Source organism: Limanda limanda, chromosome 2 (assembly GCF_963576545.1).
Source record: "Limanda limanda chromosome 2, fLimLim1.1, whole genome shotgun sequence".
NCBI lineage: Eukaryota > Metazoa > Chordata > Actinopteri > Pleuronectiformes > Pleuronectidae > Limanda > Limanda limanda.
In genome coordinates, this window is record NC_083637.1 from 12433222 (window position 1) to 12453766 (window position 20545).

Here is a 20545-nt window from a genome sequence, read left to right on the forward strand (position 1 = left end):
TTTGCTCATTTTGGCCGGGACCTCAGCCTCATTTTGTTTCAGTAACTTAGTCTCTTTATGGTTTCCGCTTGTTTGCAAATAAATCATTTTTTCAGTGCATCAACCTGTTTGTTTGTGGCGTCCCTATTTGTGTTACGGCATCATTTGAGACTCTGTTTGTTTATTGATTTTTGTGGGGGCGCAACAGTGATCATCATACAAATTTGGAGCAGGAGTCTGTGCAGTAATAGTCGGGGATGGATCATGACATTTTATAGCATCAAATTACCATTTAAACCAGACAGATACCGGGCTTTACTCAAGTCGTCTTCTACTTCACTTACAAACATTTAAAAAACAAAACATGTTTTGTTTCTTAATATATCAGTCAAATGTATTTTATTTACATACTGGTCTAGATAAATCTGAATTTTGGTGAATGCACCCATGCATACAGAAAACCTCTAAATTCCAGCCAATGCCCTTCATTGTCACAGCATACAATACGCAACTACGTGCTTTGCAAGTTACACACAGAGCACTCTACCATAACACATGACATACACATTTTGTGCACTTTAAACTGCCTTGCACGACACAAGGTTTCAATCTGTATACATGTTCTTGAATCAAAAAGTTTAAATACCAACCATTTTGAAATCCAATTAATATCCATGGATGAATTAACATAACATATAAACCACACAACAAATGGGATTGGAGAGTATGTACACGCAACTACATTTACAATAATACAAGTGGTGAAAAGCCTAAAAAGTTGTTGGTGTTGTCTTTATAACAAAGGGCACTTAATAAAACAAAGCACATACTGTATCATAGAAAGTAACAGTTTGGTTTGCAAATGTCAGACACGTTTCAAGTATATGAGAAACATGATGGTGGAGTGTTTGAACAACTTTAAGAGGCTTCAGAAAGAGATCCAGGTGACCAAGATGCTTTTGTGACTGTTTTCCACCAAACAAGATCTCTGAAATAAAACAAAAAGAAAAACTGCAAAACTGTGCAATAGAACAGTAATGAACCATACCGTACTGACTGATTCAGGTTTGAAGAAATCAAATCATAACACACATTTTGTCTTTTACACTTTTTCTTTTTTTGAATATTTCTTACCTTCAAAGAAAATGAATAGTACCTCAGATATTCTGCTGATCAAAACATTTCCAAATTGCGCCCCTGGCTGCACGTTTTAACATCAGGTAAAGAAAAAGCAATGGCTCAAGGTTTAAAGGATCAAGAAAAAAGCCTACCCCTGAGAAGGGGAACCATACTCTCTCTCTTCAGGGAGAAATGAAGTGAACGTGGGCCTCTCACTGGCACGGCTGGAAGGCTAGCGCTGTGTTAGGTGGAGTAATATCTCCGTGGTGTTGAGGTACGTGCAGGCTTCAGACTAACGCGGTGATGGAGTATGAAGGAGGCTGCGAAGACGGGAGTGTGCCGCCCATGAGATTCTGTTCCAGTCCCTTTATTTGTAGACAGTTGAGAAAGAGAGAACCACTGTTCTGCAGACGCACAATTTTTCGGACATCGTTCACAGGGTTGCTGGGGGGGCCGGGGGGTGTCAGCTTGGGCTACTGCCAGAGTGAAGGGGGTGTCACTACAGAGTCACTTCTCTTTGAGATGATATTCCCTCGTGTTTTCGTTCTGCTTTTTCCCCATGTTCTGTCAGTTAGAGTCTCCTCAGATTGTGCTCCTCCGTGCAGGAGCCTTTCCTCAGGGTGATGTCGTCCACGGCCATCTCTCCACTCCTGCCTCGCCCACGCTCCCCCTTCAGGATCACCTGGGGAACAACAGCACAGTGCACAGTGAGGTACTATCGTAGAGAAACAAAAATAATAATAACATAAAAACAGTACAAAGTTTATTACTATTACAGCTTTCAAAAACAAAATATGCTTCACAAAATAAAAAGTGCAATGATAGCATATCGTAAAAAAGCCAGACCATACTCAGCGATGAAATAAAACTAAAGTACTGATTATTCCGATCTAATGTTTATAGATGTTTGTTGGAGCTAAAACCATAAACACATGATCCACTATTTTCTGCCTGGATAAACCTATGATAAAAACTTATGGTAACACAAGGCTGGGTTCACGCCTCCTTTTAAAATGCAGACTTTGAAATACTCTGATTTTTTTTAAAATAGGATTTAACACATTTCCATTCACAACTGTCAAAAATGACTGCAGAAATAATAATTAAAATATCAGTTGGAGCTGCATGAGTGAAATTGTTCACATGTTTGTTTTTACTTACACTTTCCAGGCCTGTGCCCCATAATGTGATTTGGGTGTGCCTCCAGCCGTTTCCACCTGTCCGGCCCCACACTGCTGGACTGTACTGCTTCCCCTTCTTCACAAACACCTGCAGCATCCCCACGTGGTGGCCCGCCAGCTTGTGCCGGAACGACAGGCACAGATTGCCATCGTTCCAGGGAGGGGTGAGCGGGAGGACCAGCCGAGCCCCTCGTCCAGTCCTCTTGTTTCCTACATCAGGTATGGTGAGGTACCGTCCACCTGGGGGGGAGCGACAGGCGTAATAGAGTTAATTAATCAAAATTAAACCAGTGAGGCACAGTTAATTAGCATGTGTTCCATATATCCTCTGCTCATGTATGTCCAATACATCTGTCCTTCACAGCAGGTGGTGAGTATAAACATCTGGGGCGGATTCAGTCAGCGTACAAGCCAGAGCATTTGGATTTGTTTATCCAGTAATTCTGATTTAAAGGGTCCTTCTTAGGGTCATGCCCAACAAAGTTTGACGGGAATAAGTTGTTTTTTAGAAATCCTAACAACAACAAAATGGCGCATCTTCGAACCAAGTTTCACGGTATCAGAGCTCCCGATAGTCAGGTGCAATACCCCTGAAAACTCGAATATTCAGAGCTAGAAATCATCTCTGCTGCAATGTCAAGGGGGAGAGGTTCTAAGGGTAGGAAAACTGCGATCAATCAGCCTGAAATTACGGCGCAAGACGAAGCTAAAAACGCGCTAGCTGACCTCGAGATGGAAGAAGATGGCTGCCATGAAACTACCTGCTCTGAACTAGCCGACAGCGAGGCTGGAGTGCGCTCGGGTCTGGCAAACATTAGCAAGGACATAAAGGACATAAAAACAGAAATGACAGCCTTACTCCGCGCATTTTGTGAAGATTTGAGGAGGGATGTGAAACGAGACCTGGATGATTTCAAAAAAGGAATTAACCAAGAGTTCACTAAAATTGGCACTGAACAGCAGCTGCAGAGCGGGAGGCTAAACGAGGCAGAGACGCGGCTGGAGAAGCTAGAATCTTGGGCACTGGAGGCAAACAACGCTCTCATTACCTCTTTGAAAGAACGGAAAACCCTGCAAGACAAGTTAACTGATTTGGAGTCGAGGTCGAGGAGAAACAATCTCCGCATCTATGGGGTCCCTGAGGGAGAAGAGGGCGAATCGACAGCTAAGTTTTTGCAAGACATGCTCAGGCGTGAACTGCAACTGCCGGATGACTTAAATCTCCAAATACAAAGAGCGCACCGATCGCTGGCACCCAAGCCAGCAGCCGGCGCTCAGCCGAGACCCATCATCGTCAATTTCCTGGAATTCACCACCAAAGAGAGAGTCCTACGGGACGCGTGGAAAACCAAAATACAGCTGAGAAACAAACTTCTGTCATTCGATCACGATTATGCGACAGAGGTTGTTCAAAAGAGGAAAGAATACAACGCTTCTAAAATGGCGATGGAGTGGCAGCGCAGAGAGGGACCTCGGAGGAGCACCGCTTCAGCAACGACCATGGCAACGACACGCGCAAGGGATAAACTACAAGAATTCAGAAGATCTGGAGATTGAAGTAGGATCAAGACAACAAACATGATGACCTGTCCGGTAGGAATGTTCCGTTTTAAACTACGTCTACAAAAGGTTGAATATTGATCAGCACGTTTGCCCTATGTAAGTATAATTAAGACTATCGGGACCTGAGTGTTACCCTATTTTTTATTCTTTTTCTCTCATGGTTTTTTTTTTTTTTTTTCTTTCTTATCCGTTGGACTCACTTAGAATGACGAAAGCCTGTACCATAGGCCATTATGGCATTACTAAGTTAGGGCCCTCTCCGAATGAGAGGCTTTCCCTTCGGCCCCCCAACGGGACCGGAATTCTGGAGGACGAGAAGACCCTCCTTCTTTTGGAAGTGTTTTATTTGTTTAGTTCGTATTGTGCCACTGTTCAGGCACGGTTAGTGGGGCCACTGATGTTCTTATTTGTCCTTAAGTGATGCACGTTAGTGATGTGAGGATAGCGTCCTTAAATGTGAATGGTTTAAATAATCCAATTAAAAGAAAAAAAGTAATAACCAAAATGAAGAGGGAAAACATCCACTTGATATATTTACAAGAGACTCACCTCTCTCAGCAGGAGCATTCTAAGCTTGGGTCTTTTGGATATAAAAATGCCTTTTATAGTACGTTTAAGAATGGCCCCAAAAGAGGAGTTGCCATATTAATCTCTAATTGTGTGAACTTTGAATTCATTAAAGAAATAAGGGACAAAGAGGGGAGATATGTCATCGTAAAAGGAAAAATTGACAATAATATAGTTACTTTGGTTAATGTCTATGTGCCACCCGGTAGTGATAAAACTTTTCTGAAATCAGTGTTTGAAATTATAGTCTTGGAAAATGAAGGGACCCTGATTTGTGCAGGGGATTTTAATATGATCTTGAATCCTAAACTTGATACAACCAATGCTAAAAGAAATAAGACACAATTATCAAAACTTGTCAATATCACACTAGTTGAACTGGGGATGTTTGATGTGTGGAGGGAACTCCACCCTTTAGAGAAGGACTACACGCATTATTCTGCTCCTCATTCCGTTTACTCTCGAATAGATTACTTTTTTATGAATACAGCAGACAGACATAGAATACAAGATTGTAGTATTGGGATAGCTGATCTGTCTGACCATAGTATAGTCTATCTTAACATCAAATTGGAGGCAAGGAAGAAAAATTCACTCTGGAAACTAAATGCAGGTATGTTAAATAATCGGGACACAAAAGAGGGAATTAAAAAAGAAATTAAAAACTGCATAGAAGAAAATATAGACAGCCCTGTTGATGATACCACTCTTTGGGATACGGTTAAAGCGGTTATGAGAGGGAGATTGATATCAAGGGCAGCATACCAAAAGAAAATTAGAGAGGAAGAATATAAAAATTTGATTAAACAATTAAGAATACTGGAACAGAAACATAAAAACCATGAGGGTGGAGCCCTTCTGCATCAAATAAACATTACAAGACGGCAGATAGACGACAGTTTAAATAATGAGATTGAGAAAAAACTGAGATTTACTAAACAAACATATTACGAATCGGGCCCCAAAGCGGCTAAATACTTGGCTAGACGCCTTAAGGTGCAGCAAGCTGCTAATACGATACACAAGATCAGAGACCCCTTAACAAAAGAAATTTTATTTTAACCGGAGGAAATAGAAAAGGTCTTCAAAGAATACTATGAAAACCTGTACTCTCAGCCCCCAGCAAAAGAAAAACACGAGATGAAAGAACTTCTCAATTCATTGGACTTACCGGCTATTGGAGAAGATCAAAATAGAAAATTAAATTCTGCTATTACTAAAAAGGAATTAGACAGTGCTATTAGCAGATTAAAATTGAACAAATCACCAGGCAGTGATGGCTATCCGGGCGAGTGGTATAAAACATTTAAAGAGGAATTGTCTCCACTTCTTCTGAACTCCTTTAATGTAACTTTGACAGAGGGTAAAGTGCCCCCCTCTTGGAAAGAGGCGGTGATCTCAGTGATACTAAAGGGAGGTAAAGAAAAGGAATTATGTGAATCTTATAGACCTATCTCGATTTTAAATGTAGATTATAAGATTTTCACGTCAATCATCTCTAAAAGGTTTGAAAATGTTATGTCTGATTTGATCGATGAGGATCAATCAGGATTCATTAAGGGGCGACAGACTCAGGACAATATTAGACGTACTCTACATATCATAGATCACATCCAGAAACAGGGACTGGAAGCAGTATTAGTGAGCCTTGATGCCGAGAAGGCCTTTGATTGTGTCAATTGGGAATTTTTATATCAGGTACTGGAGAAATTAGGTTTTCAGAAACAGTCAATACAATGTATTCAAAGCCTTTACAAAGAACCCACAGCAAGGATAAAAATCAACGGCCACTTAACCAATAGTTTCAATCTACAAAGAGGCACTCGCTAGGGATGTTGCCTTAGCCCCACTCTATTTGCCATATTTATAGAACCTTTAGCACAGCTGATCAGACAGGATAGCAGTCTGAAGGGAATCCAAATAGGAAAACAGGAACACATCATAGGACTTTTCGCCGATGATGTTATTGTGACCCTGCTGCACCCAGATAAAACCTTTTCTAACCTGATGGCAATATTAGATGACTTCGGTAAATACTCTGGCTATAAATTAAACATGGCAAAAACACAAATCCTCACTTTCAATTACTCTCCTAATAAAGAAACCAGAGAAAAATACAAAATTAAATGGAAGGCTAAAGTATTAAAATATCTTGGAGTGACATTAACAAAAACTCTTGGCAACACGTTTGAAATCAACTATAAACAGGTCAACGAAAATATTGGAACAGATCTCAGGAGGTGGTCAGCCTTTAACCTAGATATGGGGACACGTATAGATATAGTGAAAATGAACATACTACCAAGACTACTATATCTGTTTCAATCTATTCCACAGATGATCCCAGAAGCACAATTCAGGCTGTGGGACAAATTGATTTCTAGGTTTATCTGGGCCGGCAAGAGACCAAGGGTCAGGTATAAAACACTTCAAATAAATAAAGAGGAGGGTGGTGTGTCTCTGCCTAACTTGAGACAATATTTCTATGCAGCACAAATTAGATTTGTAGTATGCGGAAGCTGCCCGCAATATGAAGCCAGATGGAAAGACATTGAAGTTAACATAGAGACCTCTCCAATCCAAGCAGTGTTAGGGGACACAGCGAATAAAATGCGCCAAGAAAGCAACAATGATATTATCAAACAGACCCTGGGTATTTGGAATAAGATGGTGAAAGACTACAAAATGGAGGGAGACGCAAGGATTTTGACTTGGCCCGCCCTGGATCACAAATTTAAACCAGGAACGAATGATATTGGGTTCAGACAGTGGTGGGACATGGGTATAACAGCTATATGTACACTCACACAGGGTGGGCACTTCAAGAGTTTTGAACAATTACAAAAGGAATTTGATCTAGATAATAAAGATTTTTTCAGATATTTGCAAATTAGGGATTACTTTGATAAAAAAATTAAACCAGAACTATCTGTAGAGGGTAATGCAGTGGTTGAAATCCTAGTTGAAGCTTATAAAAAAAAGAGTAATAAAACTATTTCCAAAATATATCAGGGCCTACAGAAACAAAATGGAGAAAATACAGGATATGTTAAAGCAAAATGGGAGAAGGAATTAAACATAGAAATATCACAGGAGGATTGGTGTTCTATGTGGAAAGCACAGCATTCATCCACAAGCTCAAGGAAGTGGAGAGAATTTGGTTGGAGGAACTCAATTCGTTATTTTATAACACCACATATTAAAAGTAAGCAAATTCAGTTAAAGGAACCGTGCTGGAGGTTGTGCGGAAACACGAACGCCCATCACTCTCATATTTTTTGGCTATGCCCAAAAATTCAGATATTTTGGGGGAAAATATGTCTGTCTTTAAGTAAGATTCTGGGATATGAAGTCACAAACAATGTAAAGGTGCTTTACTTCTGTATTTTAAAGGATGTCATCTCAGGAAAAGATTTGTATCTGTGTAAAATATTGCTCATGGCCTGTAAGAAAACAATCACTAAGAACTGGTATCGAGCGGACACTCCAAACCTCAAACAATGGATGGACATAGTAAATCAGATTAAGACAATGGAAAAAATTACTTTCTCTCTCAGATCCAGAGGAGCGATTTTCCCAAGTAAATGGGAGAAATGGACCACCTTTATTGAAGAATTAGATGACGCTTCAATATCAGGATAAGCTTTGGACAATCAAAGAAAATATGTATAAAACTGTTATACCGGTGCGCCCCCTCGTTATTGGTTATGTTATTGTACTTGTATTGTGTGTATGTCCTTTAAAAATGTGAAAAGACTAAAATAAAAAGTTTAAAAAAAAATCAGTTTTAATGAAACAGACAAACAAACAGCAATGGTAACATAACCTCCTAGGCAGAGATAATTAAAAGAAGAAACTTTGAAGTGAGCATTCAGTACATTTTCAGTCAAACAACAATGAATAGAAAAATCCTGCTTGAAAACCACTTGAATTTTGTGTTAGTTTTAACAAAAGTGATTATTTTCCATCTCTCTTAAAGCTGCCACTCACTCCTGAGTGGAGTCTCATTTGTTAGTACATAGTCAGTATATTCCACAGACTCACAGTTTTCATTGGAGCAAAGAAAATCTGTCCATGCAAACTGCAAAAAATGTCTGTGCATAATTCTGCAAAGTGGAACTTTTTTCTGTAACTGCGCTTGAGTTTTACAAAATGCAGTTATTGGATTTCTTTGAGCAGCACAAATGAAATCTGAAAGATTTGGGTAAGAGGTGGACAAAAAAGAGAAGATATATTTCATCCTTTCCATCCAACTGTGGAATTTGAAGTGATACAAAAAGAAGTGGTGAAAAAGACTTGACCCACTTACGTATGTTTCTCCTTCTAAAAATATAGCCAGTTACCCATGGCAACTATTTTTTGGTATTCATTCATGCATTAGTTAGTGATGGAGCTGTATAGTTTTAAAAATGTAAAGGTAAAAGTGCTTGTGGCTTATATGTGATTAATGTTGATGTATTTTGCGTATCTAGTGGATCAGTGTATGGCTGCTGTTAACCACAGGGGGTCCAGTAGCTACTGTATCTGCAGGCCACACAGACTTTCTGCATAAGCTATGAGCCTCCTCCAAATCTGTGCCAAGCTTTTAAAGCCACGAGTGTCTGCCAGTGGCTGTCAATCAAAAGAGCTTAAAGTGATGAACAGTAAATAGCTACATATTTCACAACACACTGAAGATGTAGGTGCACACACACGCATCCATAAATAAGACATAAGTAAAATGTTGTGATTTAACATATTCACCACACACTGCAGCAGATTGAAATATGTTCTTTTAAGATGGATTAATCTCACTCAGACCTTAGTTTATGATTTACTGTACATTATTTTCCAAGTCTGGGCAAAAGTATTTACTTGCACTAATAAGTGAGCACAAACTTGGCTTAAATGAGACCTGAATGTCTGGAAACAAACTTGTAACTGCAGGCCAGTTGGCTGTGGAGGCCACATGGAGCTTCTGTTAAACATTGCCAGGACGCTGCACTGTTTAGTCTCCACGCTGCCTCTACTGAGACGTCTCAGTGTAATTCAACAGAACTTCCCTCTCGCCTGGACCCCAACAATAACAGTGTTGTGTTTCCCAGCCACAAGTATGAGAGACGAGTCACGTAATCCACTTTTCATCTGTATAGCTTTGTAAGGCAAGGCACTAATCTGCAGAAAACACAGACTACTTCCCACAAGTAACTCTTCATTCTGACCTGTGAGTGAGCAGAACAACGGATGTTGTGGTGCCGATGAGTGACACAAGGACTGATTCTGTGACATGTGGGTGTTTATTGAAACAATAACCAGATCAGAATAAAAGCTGTAATATCAGTCCATGCAGACAATTCAGATTGAAATACGTTAAAATGTGTTTGCTATTGATAGAAGCATTCGTAAGCTAAGCTCAGGAAACACACCGATCCTCACACACTATATTTTCCTCTCTATGTGGTTCACTAGATCCCCAAACAATCAATGCCAGTGAGGTGAATAACCATCACGATCCCTGAAGCACTCCAAGTCAGCTATGGGCTATCACGTTCTCTGCTAGATCATTATAGATATACTGTCGATGTATATATATATATATATATATATATACAATGCTATGTATACTGATATGGAGGGCAGCCCTGACTCTGCATAAACTGATGTTACAGCTTCTCTATAAATATCGCAAGTATTCTGATCTGGCTAGTTTGTTGCAATAAACTCATTCAAACCCACAAGTTGCGGTTTAAGTCTCTTCTTGAGTCACTTGAGCCGCTTATGTGTGTGTGTGTGTGTGTGTGTGTGTGTGTGTGTATGCGTGTCTGCATGTTTGTGCGAGCCAGGAAGTTTAACACAGCTCTTCTCATTTTCATTTACTGAATGTAAAATAAATAATTTTCCATATTTGAGTGTGCGGGCTCTGCAGTTACCTGACGGATCAGGTGTCGTCTCCCAGTGTAGGTCTCCGTCTTTGTCCCTGATCCAGCCGCAAAGGCCGTCATCAAAAGAGCAGCTCAGATACCCTGACTCTGAAGAGGATGAAATGTTTTCAGAAGAGACGAGGACACACACGCACACGCACACACACGCACACACACACACACACACTCTGTGATGCTTGACAGGAGCTATGCTTTGTGCCTCTAACTTCACCTAATGCCAGAGGACTGCTGATGCTCTGATGAATGAAATGAACACAATAGAAGTGTAAATATATGTTATAATGTAATTTCTGAAGAGACCTGTTGCATTGAGGGAAAAATCCAGTTGAAAGCTACGTGATAAAAAAAATGTGAAAAGCATCATCATTATTTGTTTAATTTGCTGGCACTGCGATATTAGTGTATATAAGTGTATTTACACATACAGCTTATTGTAAACATACCATAATAAAATATCTCACGGTTACGACCTAGCCATAAAATGGACCGCTCTGTTTATTTATTTATTTTGTTATTTATCCACCACTCCAAAGTGCAACAGTTATTCTATTTATCAGTGCATACATTATTTTATGACTGTCTTTTGTGTCTCTATTTTGATTCCTTGTATATACATATGTTATGTAGATATAGAAAATATTTTATTCTATTTTAATATTCTTAAAGCAAGTATTTCAAATTTTATCCTTTACCTCATAGTCTCAAGTTGTGTATATGAGCTAATAAGGCATCTACAGGCTTTCTCCATACAAACTTTCATTGTACCTGTACAGTGACAGTAAAGATCTGTCGAATCTCAAATCTCTTGAATGTCTTTATATTATGAGGCAAAAATAGTCACTCTCCATGAACTGCTGCACAAATTTTGGATCCAAGATAAGAATAACCTCCATTATTTAGTTAATGAAGCCCCGTATCCCAAAAAAACACTTCTCAGTTCCTTCTCTGAGCCAATGAAAACTCTCGACACTGCATGACAAATGATGCTCTGCCAACCAAAAATAAACATGCGACTAAATCATTAGGGCAAATTAATCTGCGTGCCATTGACAACAATAAATCACACTGAGCAAATACGACAGACAAAATGCTGTCTCCTTTCTAAATCTATTTTTTTTAATTGTTATTGTAGGAATTCTACATCAAGAACAATGGCGCTTATGAGCGGAGATGTGCCTCCAAATGATCAATTAATCTTTCAAGCAGTCAAGCAGGCTTCATGTGAAAATTGAGAAAATCTGGCAGTGCGTCCTGGGCTGTGAGCCATTATTTAAACGGATATGAACAGACCTCGCGGTGAAAGGCCTATCAAAACACATCTGTTCACTGTAATGTCTTCGCCTCGGCAGCGATACTACAGGAGCTGATTGTCACTTTCATTTTGCCCGTGACAAATGTGGCTCGTCTGTCATTGTTTGAGCTCTGCAGTCAGCCGCCGCTGATTGTCTTTGTCAAATGTGTTGTTTACCTGGGTCGTCTCTGGCTTCATCCGCCGTGTTGCCGAGCTCAATGTCAAAGTCGATGCCGAGCACGGTGTTGTCGCCGTTGTTCCGAGGGACTGAGGTGAGAGAGGCGCAGGGTTAGATAAAGGATTAACAAAGGTATTATATTTTCTCACTGCTTGTGGCTACCGTGTGGATTTGTTTCATTACTCCACAAGGATGAATCAATGTCATGGTTTATTGCCCGTGTATCTAAACACATTTAACCACACAGACCAGAGAAAACCTGCACAAACACCAGAAGTCAAATGTTAATCATAAGGTGAGAAAGGGCAACGGCTCGTCTGAGGCGTATTTTGGGTAAATGCTGCTGCTGCACAACCAGGAGCTTACACTTACACACACACACACACACATACACACAAAGATACGGTTGTACAGCTATCTTAGTGAGGAAATTCATCGGCATAATTCATTCCCTAGCCCCTAGCACCTAATTCTAACCCTAACCCTTAAACCAAGTCTTAACCTCAAACTGTTCAAACTGTAAAGAGGGGTGACAAAGTTAGGACCAGCCAAAATGTCCTCAATCCGTAGGTTGTAGACACAAAGCTGTACAATAGCACAGACACACAGACACACACACAGACATACACACACACACAGACACACAGACACACAGACACACAGACAGACACACAGACAGACACACAAACACACACACACACACACACACACACACACACACACACATACACACACACACACACACACACACAGTCCTGAAATAGCCACTTTCCTTCTCCAATGGGGTCACACAGCCCAAAATACCATAAGCCAAGCTGTCTTATGAAAGGTCAACTGACAAGTGACGCCCAGAAAGTTGGTACAAGTCTTTTTGCAGCTTGAGATGCTTTGACCCTTTGGAAGGAAAGTTGTCTTCTCTGGTTTGAAATCATTTTCACAAAGGAAAGTCATTCATTTATTTTCTAACATGCAAATTGGTGGCATTTTCCTGATAAGAAGAAACATCTGTGGAACTATTGCCAACATCCCGCACAGATTCCTGCTACTATGCTTCAAATGTGCTGTAACCTGCACTTGAACCGTCGGCCCCCCACAACCCCCCCCCCCCCCCCCGGGCCACACAGCCCCGCAGACTGCAATGTAGTCTGTCAGTCGTAGGAATCTCAGAGCAGGGAGGTCACACTCACACCAGGCTCTCCGGCAATCCCAGGCACCCAGGTCTGTGTGTACGTGCTCGTGTGTGTGTGTGTGTGTTTGTGTGTGTGTGTGTGTGCTTTTAAGGAAATAGCCACCCAGGAGTTGTTCATCCGGTCGTAGGTCAGAAATATGGAGTGTAAATAAAGTGACGTGCTTATTAAAGGAGCGATAATTTGAGCTGTGGCACTGAGGCGAGTAGTAAAATATAGCTTTGATATTCTATCTCATCAAGTTGGGCAGTGGATCCACAGTCAGTGGATTGTCCAGAGCAAGTGTGACACTGTGTCTGTAAATGCAAACTGATCCAAATAAGCAGAGCAGCTAAAACAATATAACACAAATGTTTGAGGGAAGTAACCCTGTATAAAAGTTCATACTTAATTTAACTACATTAGTAACAGTTGTAATTTTACCTTTGAGGCTTTGTGGTTTATTCAAAGCAAATATTTAATTCATTATTGAATTCAATAAAAGCGGCTTATGGGGGATTTTCTATGATTTGCTTAAGCGTTGAGCAAATACACTGATCAGAGACGACTTTTCTTTCCTTGTCTCTTTATGACTCAAAAGAAAAAGCATTTTTCATGATTTGAATTTTTTGAAGATGAAGTGTGAGGAACATTACATGAAACATTAAAAAAACACATTGTCACTAGGTGATAACCTTGTATCTCGAAAGAACCATCGTCTACGAAACTTCTATTGTGTTTTTTATCTCTGGGATTTGAGGATATTTCATCTTACAGAAGAGGCTATTGTCCTTTCAAGAAAAGTATATTTACTTTCAAGGGTAATGTGCTGATTTGATTTCTCTCCATCTTGACTTAGGATAGAGAATATTGCCTCTAGATCAATGGAGCCTGGCTGTGAAGTTACCGTGAGGACGAGGGTCTGTTACGCCTGCCGCTGAAACGCTCCTATGGGATGTATCAGAGCCTGAGGGTAGCTTACCTTAGCATAAAAAGCAAAGGGAAGAGGGAAGAAGCTAAAGCTGAAATCTAAAATCTCTTTTGACTTAAAAGTACACACACTGAAATGTAAAGGCAATGTATGGACCTACAGGTAGTTATAGGCACGAACCTTTATTTGGCTGGAAGGTTTAAAATCAGAGGTGATGGGTGGAAAGAGCAACAAGTACCTTTCTCTAAAAATACAACGTTACAACATACGAACTGTGATTTTTACATTTCTGTTTGTGTCCTTGTACAACACAACCCCAAAGACTGCCTGTCTAAGTAGCTTATTATGACTCATTTTACTTTATTGTTAAGTGACCCCTAGTGGCTATGGTAAGTGTGACAGGAGCATATTGTTATTGGCCATGATGGCGAAGGTCTGTTAGGCCTGCTGCTAATCTGCTTCCAAAATATGGTATGAGACAAACAACCTGTAATTAAGCACATGGTGCTATTTAAAAAAAAAATTATTATCATAATTATTAGTAAGTATATTTTTTAACTTAGCAGAAAGCCAAAGTCCCGGCAACTTTTTGCTAAGATTTATGCTAAGCTATGCAACTTACTTCCTAGCTCCAGGTTCATACTTGACACAGAAACGTGACTAATTATAAAACTTTTAGTTGAAGTTTCCTGAATTTCCACTGTGAAGCAATCATGCAGGCGATTGAGAAGGTCCGGACTGAACAGGAAACCACAAAACTCAGAAAATTGCTCTGGCCACAGCACACACCTGCACAGCTGAGGTGTCCTTCATACCCTGAGGCTCTTATTCAAATGATTCCTATTTCAGACTGTGGTGTCTCTGCTCCTTCCCTTCCTCGTCCTGTACAAACCTTCTCCAGGAAGCTCTGATTTCTCGAACTGCTCTGGTGCAAACTAATAGATTGATGTCTCCCTCAAGCAGTGCAGACAGGTGTTAATGTAATTTCTCTCCTCCTTCCTTTTTCTAATTATGTGCTGCCATCTGGCAAGGTGAAGAGGAACCACATGATCTCCCCTCTTATCCTGTACTTTGCTGTTCTCTCCAAACATGTCAGAGGAGCTTAATGTTGGATTTTTTATCCACTGACTGTTGCTGTGCCTACAAGTGAGCATGACACAAAAACACTTCTATTTATGTTTGATTACACTTTCTGTGTTATTCATGCTCTTGCTGCATCTGGACTTAACAGTCCTCACCTTCTGCTGCTTTTTCAGTTTGGCTATACGCTGCATCATAATGTGCCTATTTACCAAAGCTGCCTTTCCGCCTCAGGAACACAACCCAGGAACTCTGCGGTTCCACTGGAGGGACCAGGATCCAATTTAAGTTTGGTGGAAATATTTTTAACCAATAAAAAGTCCCTGCTCAGCAATGCTGAAGATATCTGCTTGGTTGAGTGCTACATTTTTAATTAGTTCCGGTTCAATGTGGTTATTGTTTGCACAGAGAATTTAAAGATATGAAAGGGACGTTTTGGACACTGAACAATATGAAGGATAAAGATGGCATCATTCCAAATTTATAATAATATCAACAAATCCTATAAAAAGCATTAATACCTTAGTTCTTTTAAATACTTTGCAACTTCCCAATCCTGTCTTTAGATATTGATCCTTTTAAGGTATTTTTTTCCTACTGAAGAGGTGAATCTTTTAAAATGCATCACAGCTTGATAAAAAATAAATAAAAATCTAAGTAATTTTCAAGAACAGTTGATAATTAAAGTTCCTTTCAATTTCACTTCATTCAAAAGGAAGATAAATAGAGCATTTGTTGGGGACTATTTATACTGGCGGATGAATATGCAGTAGGTGTGCTCATAAGAAATTTACCTTGCCAGGATGTATGAATAATGAATAATTCTCTGCTACATTTTTTTTGTTACAATATAGGGTTAATTCTCCCAGGCTCCAAAATAACACATTGTACCTCTGTGTCAAGGTTCTTAAATATTTAACATAAAATTTCTGCTCCCACACAAATGCGGTGGAGTCGGAATAAATTGTGTTGTCACCCAGTGCAACAGTGTGGCTCAACCGTGGAGGCTTACGGCACAGATAAATGCACTGTATCAGAGTTATACACACAATAGCTCTTAGTGAGATCAGTTCATTGTTGATTTTTATGGGGTATGTTGACAATCTGGAGTAATATGGATCCTGCAATAAATCTAGCAGCTGTTCCTAAGTTATCGGTCCTTTGCTGTCAGGGCCCAACCCAGAATTCAAACCTAATGGCTTTTGTGGTATTTTTTATTAGCGATTACTTATGTGTTTCTCTATCATTCATCTTCTTTGTTCAGTTTATTTGTATTTATTTATTTTCTAACCATTTCAAGTTTAAATGATATATTAAACTCCTTTGCTTGTCCCCTTTAATATTTAGTTTTATTTGCCCTCTTTTTGAAGCACTTTGTAAAGGCTGTTTTTTAAAGGAATTGCATAAATATAGTTATTATTATTATAAAAAAGTGTTTAACTCCATACAAATAGATTCACAGGAGGGGTAAGGGTTATACTGTACCTGCGTTTTTAGACCAAAAGTAGCAATTCTACGTTTCATTATAGGTGAAATCTATTCAACACTGAGAGAATTGCAGTGTTTACCTCCTATTTTAAAGCGAAAAAGAAAAAAGAGGTATCAACCGGCTCTCCCTGCTACAGTATTTTAAATTCTGCTCTGTTATTTGGTTACTGTCAAGAATGTCAAACTAAATCAAAGACGGGTAAAGCTCCATGCTTGGCAGAGAGCACGATGTGGCATGTGAATAAACAATAGTCAGATGGAGCACCAGTCTGTTTTTTAACTCACCTTGAGATGAAAATGTCTTTACTGTGCTGTAGATGCAGCTTGATTTACGTATTCATCATGTTAAATTCATATATAAAGAGGGTCACATATTAAAGTGAGAGCCTTAGCCTGGCTGATTAGACATTTCAACCACTTTTAGTTGACATTATAAACAGTTTTAAAGTTTCTAGATACACTGCAGCCCGATGCAAATTGCTCGGATAAATTGCATCCACATGTTCATGAGTTTGAATACAAAATAGATATGATAATTCACATAATCAGACAGGTAAACATCACTCCTGATTCCCCAGAATGTGTCATGTTTCAAAATAAACGCAGTGTTCTCGGATTCAGATGAAGAAATATGCTAATTCTCTCCAGCGATAGACCTGTCAGGGAGTTGATGAAGACGAATAGCGAGACAAATAAGAGCCTTATAGAGTTAAAGTCTGTGACCTGAAAGTAAACAGGAGCTTCACTGCACAATTAAACAGCAAAACCCAGAGATTAGAGCCTCCTAATGCAGCGTTACTATGTTAGACCTGCTCCAATCAATATCTTTATATGAGCATACTGCATTTGGTTGAAATGTGAACAGTGTTGCTTCATCTCTTAACTCTCAGTTATTTATTGTGTATTGGTGTTTTTCAGGTCAGTTCTTTGGGATTTTACAGCCCATCACTCTACTGTTTTGGTTCAGTTTAAACACTGTCATCATCATCATCCTCTCCAGACACAGCAGCATCTGTTATTATTGAAAAAAAGATTTAACAGCTAAAGAGGCAGATATTTCCCCAAGGAGAAGATTCACACCTAAATTGGAGAAAAAAAAAAATGAGTGAATGTGGGGCACGGCTTCAAATGAATTTTTTTTCTGCGTCTCCTGGATGTGGGAAACTGCAACAGTTTGGAAGCAGGTTCACCAGATGTATCACGTTAAGAGGTGAGAATATGTCAGAGCTGTTGTTTTGCAGATATAGTTTAACTGCTCTCATGTGGCCAGAAAATGAATTTAATGCAGCTATGAAGGTCTGCGTATATTATTGGTATTTGTAAACAGGTTTATAATTGAATTTGTCTTGAGTTTAAAAGCATTTTCTGTCTACAAATCATCAATAACTCAACTACAGCTCTTAAGTTCTGCTTGTGCTTGGATTTGCTCTGCTTGTGCCCAAACTTCGATGTTTAGTTATTTTTGTACAGATTTCCTTCACTCCAGCTTCAACTCTTCTCCTCATACCTCGCGGTGTGAACATGAAAAGTCTATTCCTCATCTGCTCTTTGATCTTTTTTCAAAGTTCGCAGAAGGGTAAGTATAAGAAATATTCTAAAATCTGAACATGACATCAATAAGTCCTGCTCTCACACTGACAGAGCATGCTGTTGAATATAGATAGTAAAATAAACCAAAGTAAAAAAGGTGTGAAAGGCGTTAAATGTTTCTTTTCTACGATAAGAGTGTCATTAGGTCACCAACAGTTCAGAAATATAAATAAAATAACGGAAAAATCAAGCTCTTACTGTGAACGTCCCCTCTCTGCTTCGTGACCTCCTTCTGGATGGTGTTGTCTACAGGGGTGGGTGGTGGCGGCGTGGAGGGGCGACTGGTCGGAGCTACTGGCCTGGGTGGGATGAAAGGCTTGCGTGTTGGTATCAGAGGCTTCCTGGTGGGGATGAAAGGCTTCCGGGTGGGAACTGATGGTTTTCGTGGGGCTGGGGTTACCCGACGCGGAGGAGGAGGTGCCTTGGTTGTTGCAGTTGGGGTAGTTGTTGTTGTGGTGGTGGTGGTGGTGGTAGATTTGGGGATAACGGGGAAGATTCTCCTTGGGGTCTGTGGAGGGCGGATGGTTGTGGTGGTCCTCCTCTGATCCCGGTCAGGGATGTGGTTGTGATGATTTGGGGGCGGTTTCCCCGGTCTCGGTGGGTCAATAACCACTTTTGGAATGGCTGGAATGATAAGAGAATGCAGATGGAGCACTGAAATATGAGCACTTAAGACTTAATGAGGCGTAGAATTGCAAACTAACTGCAATGATTAGCTTGACTTTTGCAGAGGAGGGCTTTCTCTCATCTCCTGATATCAGTTAACTAAATGTTAGCAGCCTAAAACAAATTTGGTGTCTCAAATCACACCGACGGAAAAGCTCACATTTGCGAAAACAGGCCATTAAACCAGCTGCAGTTCTACATTCATTCATTCAATTTGGAGCTTTTTAAAAACAAATCTGCCACTGTGAAGGCGACCTGCTTTCAAATGAATATCTGCATTTTTTTTAAAATTCACATTGCTTTTTGGCCGTGGCTTCTTATTCACGCTCGTCCTGATTAGCGATTCTTTGTGCGCTTGTAGCCGGAGGCTTCACAGCATCGGGCTAAAGCTGTTTTCTGTGTGTGTGTGTGTGTGTGTGCGTGGAATGATCTCTGCTTTCAAACAGGCGGCGGTGCCCTGGAGATCACCCTCACTCTGCAGACGTCATCAAAGTTACACCTCCCATTTCCCCTTTGTTCTTGCGCACATTCTTCACGTCAGGGGCAGAAGCAGAGACTGGGGTGGTGGCTGTGGTGGTTGGTCGGGGGGGTGTCATGAGTGAGGAATGAGCGTGGACAAAGGCAAGCGGTTTGAACTCAGTTATTGCATTCTCGGGTTGCAGGCGACTTTGATATGTGATACACAAATAGGATATTGCAACTCGAGTCCCAGAACTCTTGGGGCTCACACCCTGTGGGCAGGTGACAGGGTGAAATATTTGCGGCGCCCTACGCCAGGAGGCATCCTCTCTGCTCCATGGACTGTAACACCAGTTGTGTCTGTTGGATGATTAAATAACTGTGGAGAATAAATGACTCCTTGTCCACTGAGCTGAAACTGCAGACGCACTGACTAATAGACTGTGTGTCAGCGAGCAGAAAGAGACAAACTGCCGGGGAGAGAAATATTTCACATTTGATGATGATGACTCTTATTTGGCTGATTAAAATGGCCGGATGTCAACATCGGAGTCAAGCCTCACTCTGGGCGCATGTGATAAGGGAGCAGGCTGATTTAAGTAAAGACTGACAGCCATTACAAAGAAAGGAATTTCAGTCCAAGCTCTGTGCTTGCCAGGCTATTCCTCCCTCGTCCTTGCTTTCCGAAACACGCTAGCGAAGAAAAGAAAAATGTGGGGCCCTGAGTCCCCGCAGAAGGGAACACTGGGGCCAGGGTTTTGTTCTCCGTCCTTACGTTTGCAGTCGTGGCCCATCCCCCTGTAGCCGTCTCTGCATTTGCACTTGTATGAGCCCGGCGTGTTGTAGCAGGTGGCGAAGCTGCTGCAGTGGCTCTGACCTAAAGAGCACTCATCCACATCTGAAAAGATAATGGAAACGTATCAACATTCAGCGAGTGGGTGCAAGTGTAAAACGCTTCAGACAAAACAGCAGAATATCAAAGGCTAATTGCTTCACATCCACTTCAAGGAGGGTTTAAAGTTTATGTCAGGTGTACTGTTAGCGAAAGCATTTAAGTGAATAACAGTGATCCCTCCATGAATGCCAGAGCAAAATCATTACAAGGAGCTGCAAGGTCCTTGAAGCGAATCAGATGCGACAGCCACCAGCTCCTCCAACTACCACTGCTGCCCTTTCTATTCTTCAGCCTCAAAAAAGTTTGTTCTGAAAAAAAGGTTTCAATAAAGGAAGACTGGTGATGGTGAGTTCTCCACATGCTGCCAGGATTCAAGGGAAATGTGGGTTTCTGTGCACAAATAATTTTAGTTTTAATGGCAGCTACTCTTGAGTGTAGTTTCCTGTTCCTCTTTACAAAATAAAGGGGAAG

At 40.5% G+C, this 20545-nt stretch overlaps 1 protein-coding gene across 1 annotated transcript in view; it reads right to left on the reverse strand.

Moving 5' to 3' along the window:
* Positions 1-1669: 1669 nt before the first annotated feature.
* Positions 1670-20545, reverse strand: part of npnta (nephronectin a) — a 53880-nt gene continuing 35004 nt past the window's right edge. Inside the window, exons 9-14 of the mRNA XM_061092155.1 lie at positions 19955-20077; positions 18253-18678; positions 11799-11888; positions 10319-10417; positions 2260-2519; positions 1670-1780 (exon numbers count right to left, since the gene is read on the reverse strand). Coding sequence (XP_060948138.1) covers positions 1670-1780; positions 2260-2519; positions 10319-10417; positions 11799-11888; positions 18253-18678; positions 19955-20077 — 1109 coding nt within the window. The remainder of the gene's footprint in view (positions 1781-2259; positions 2520-10318; positions 10418-11798; positions 11889-18252; positions 18679-19954; positions 20078-20545) is intronic.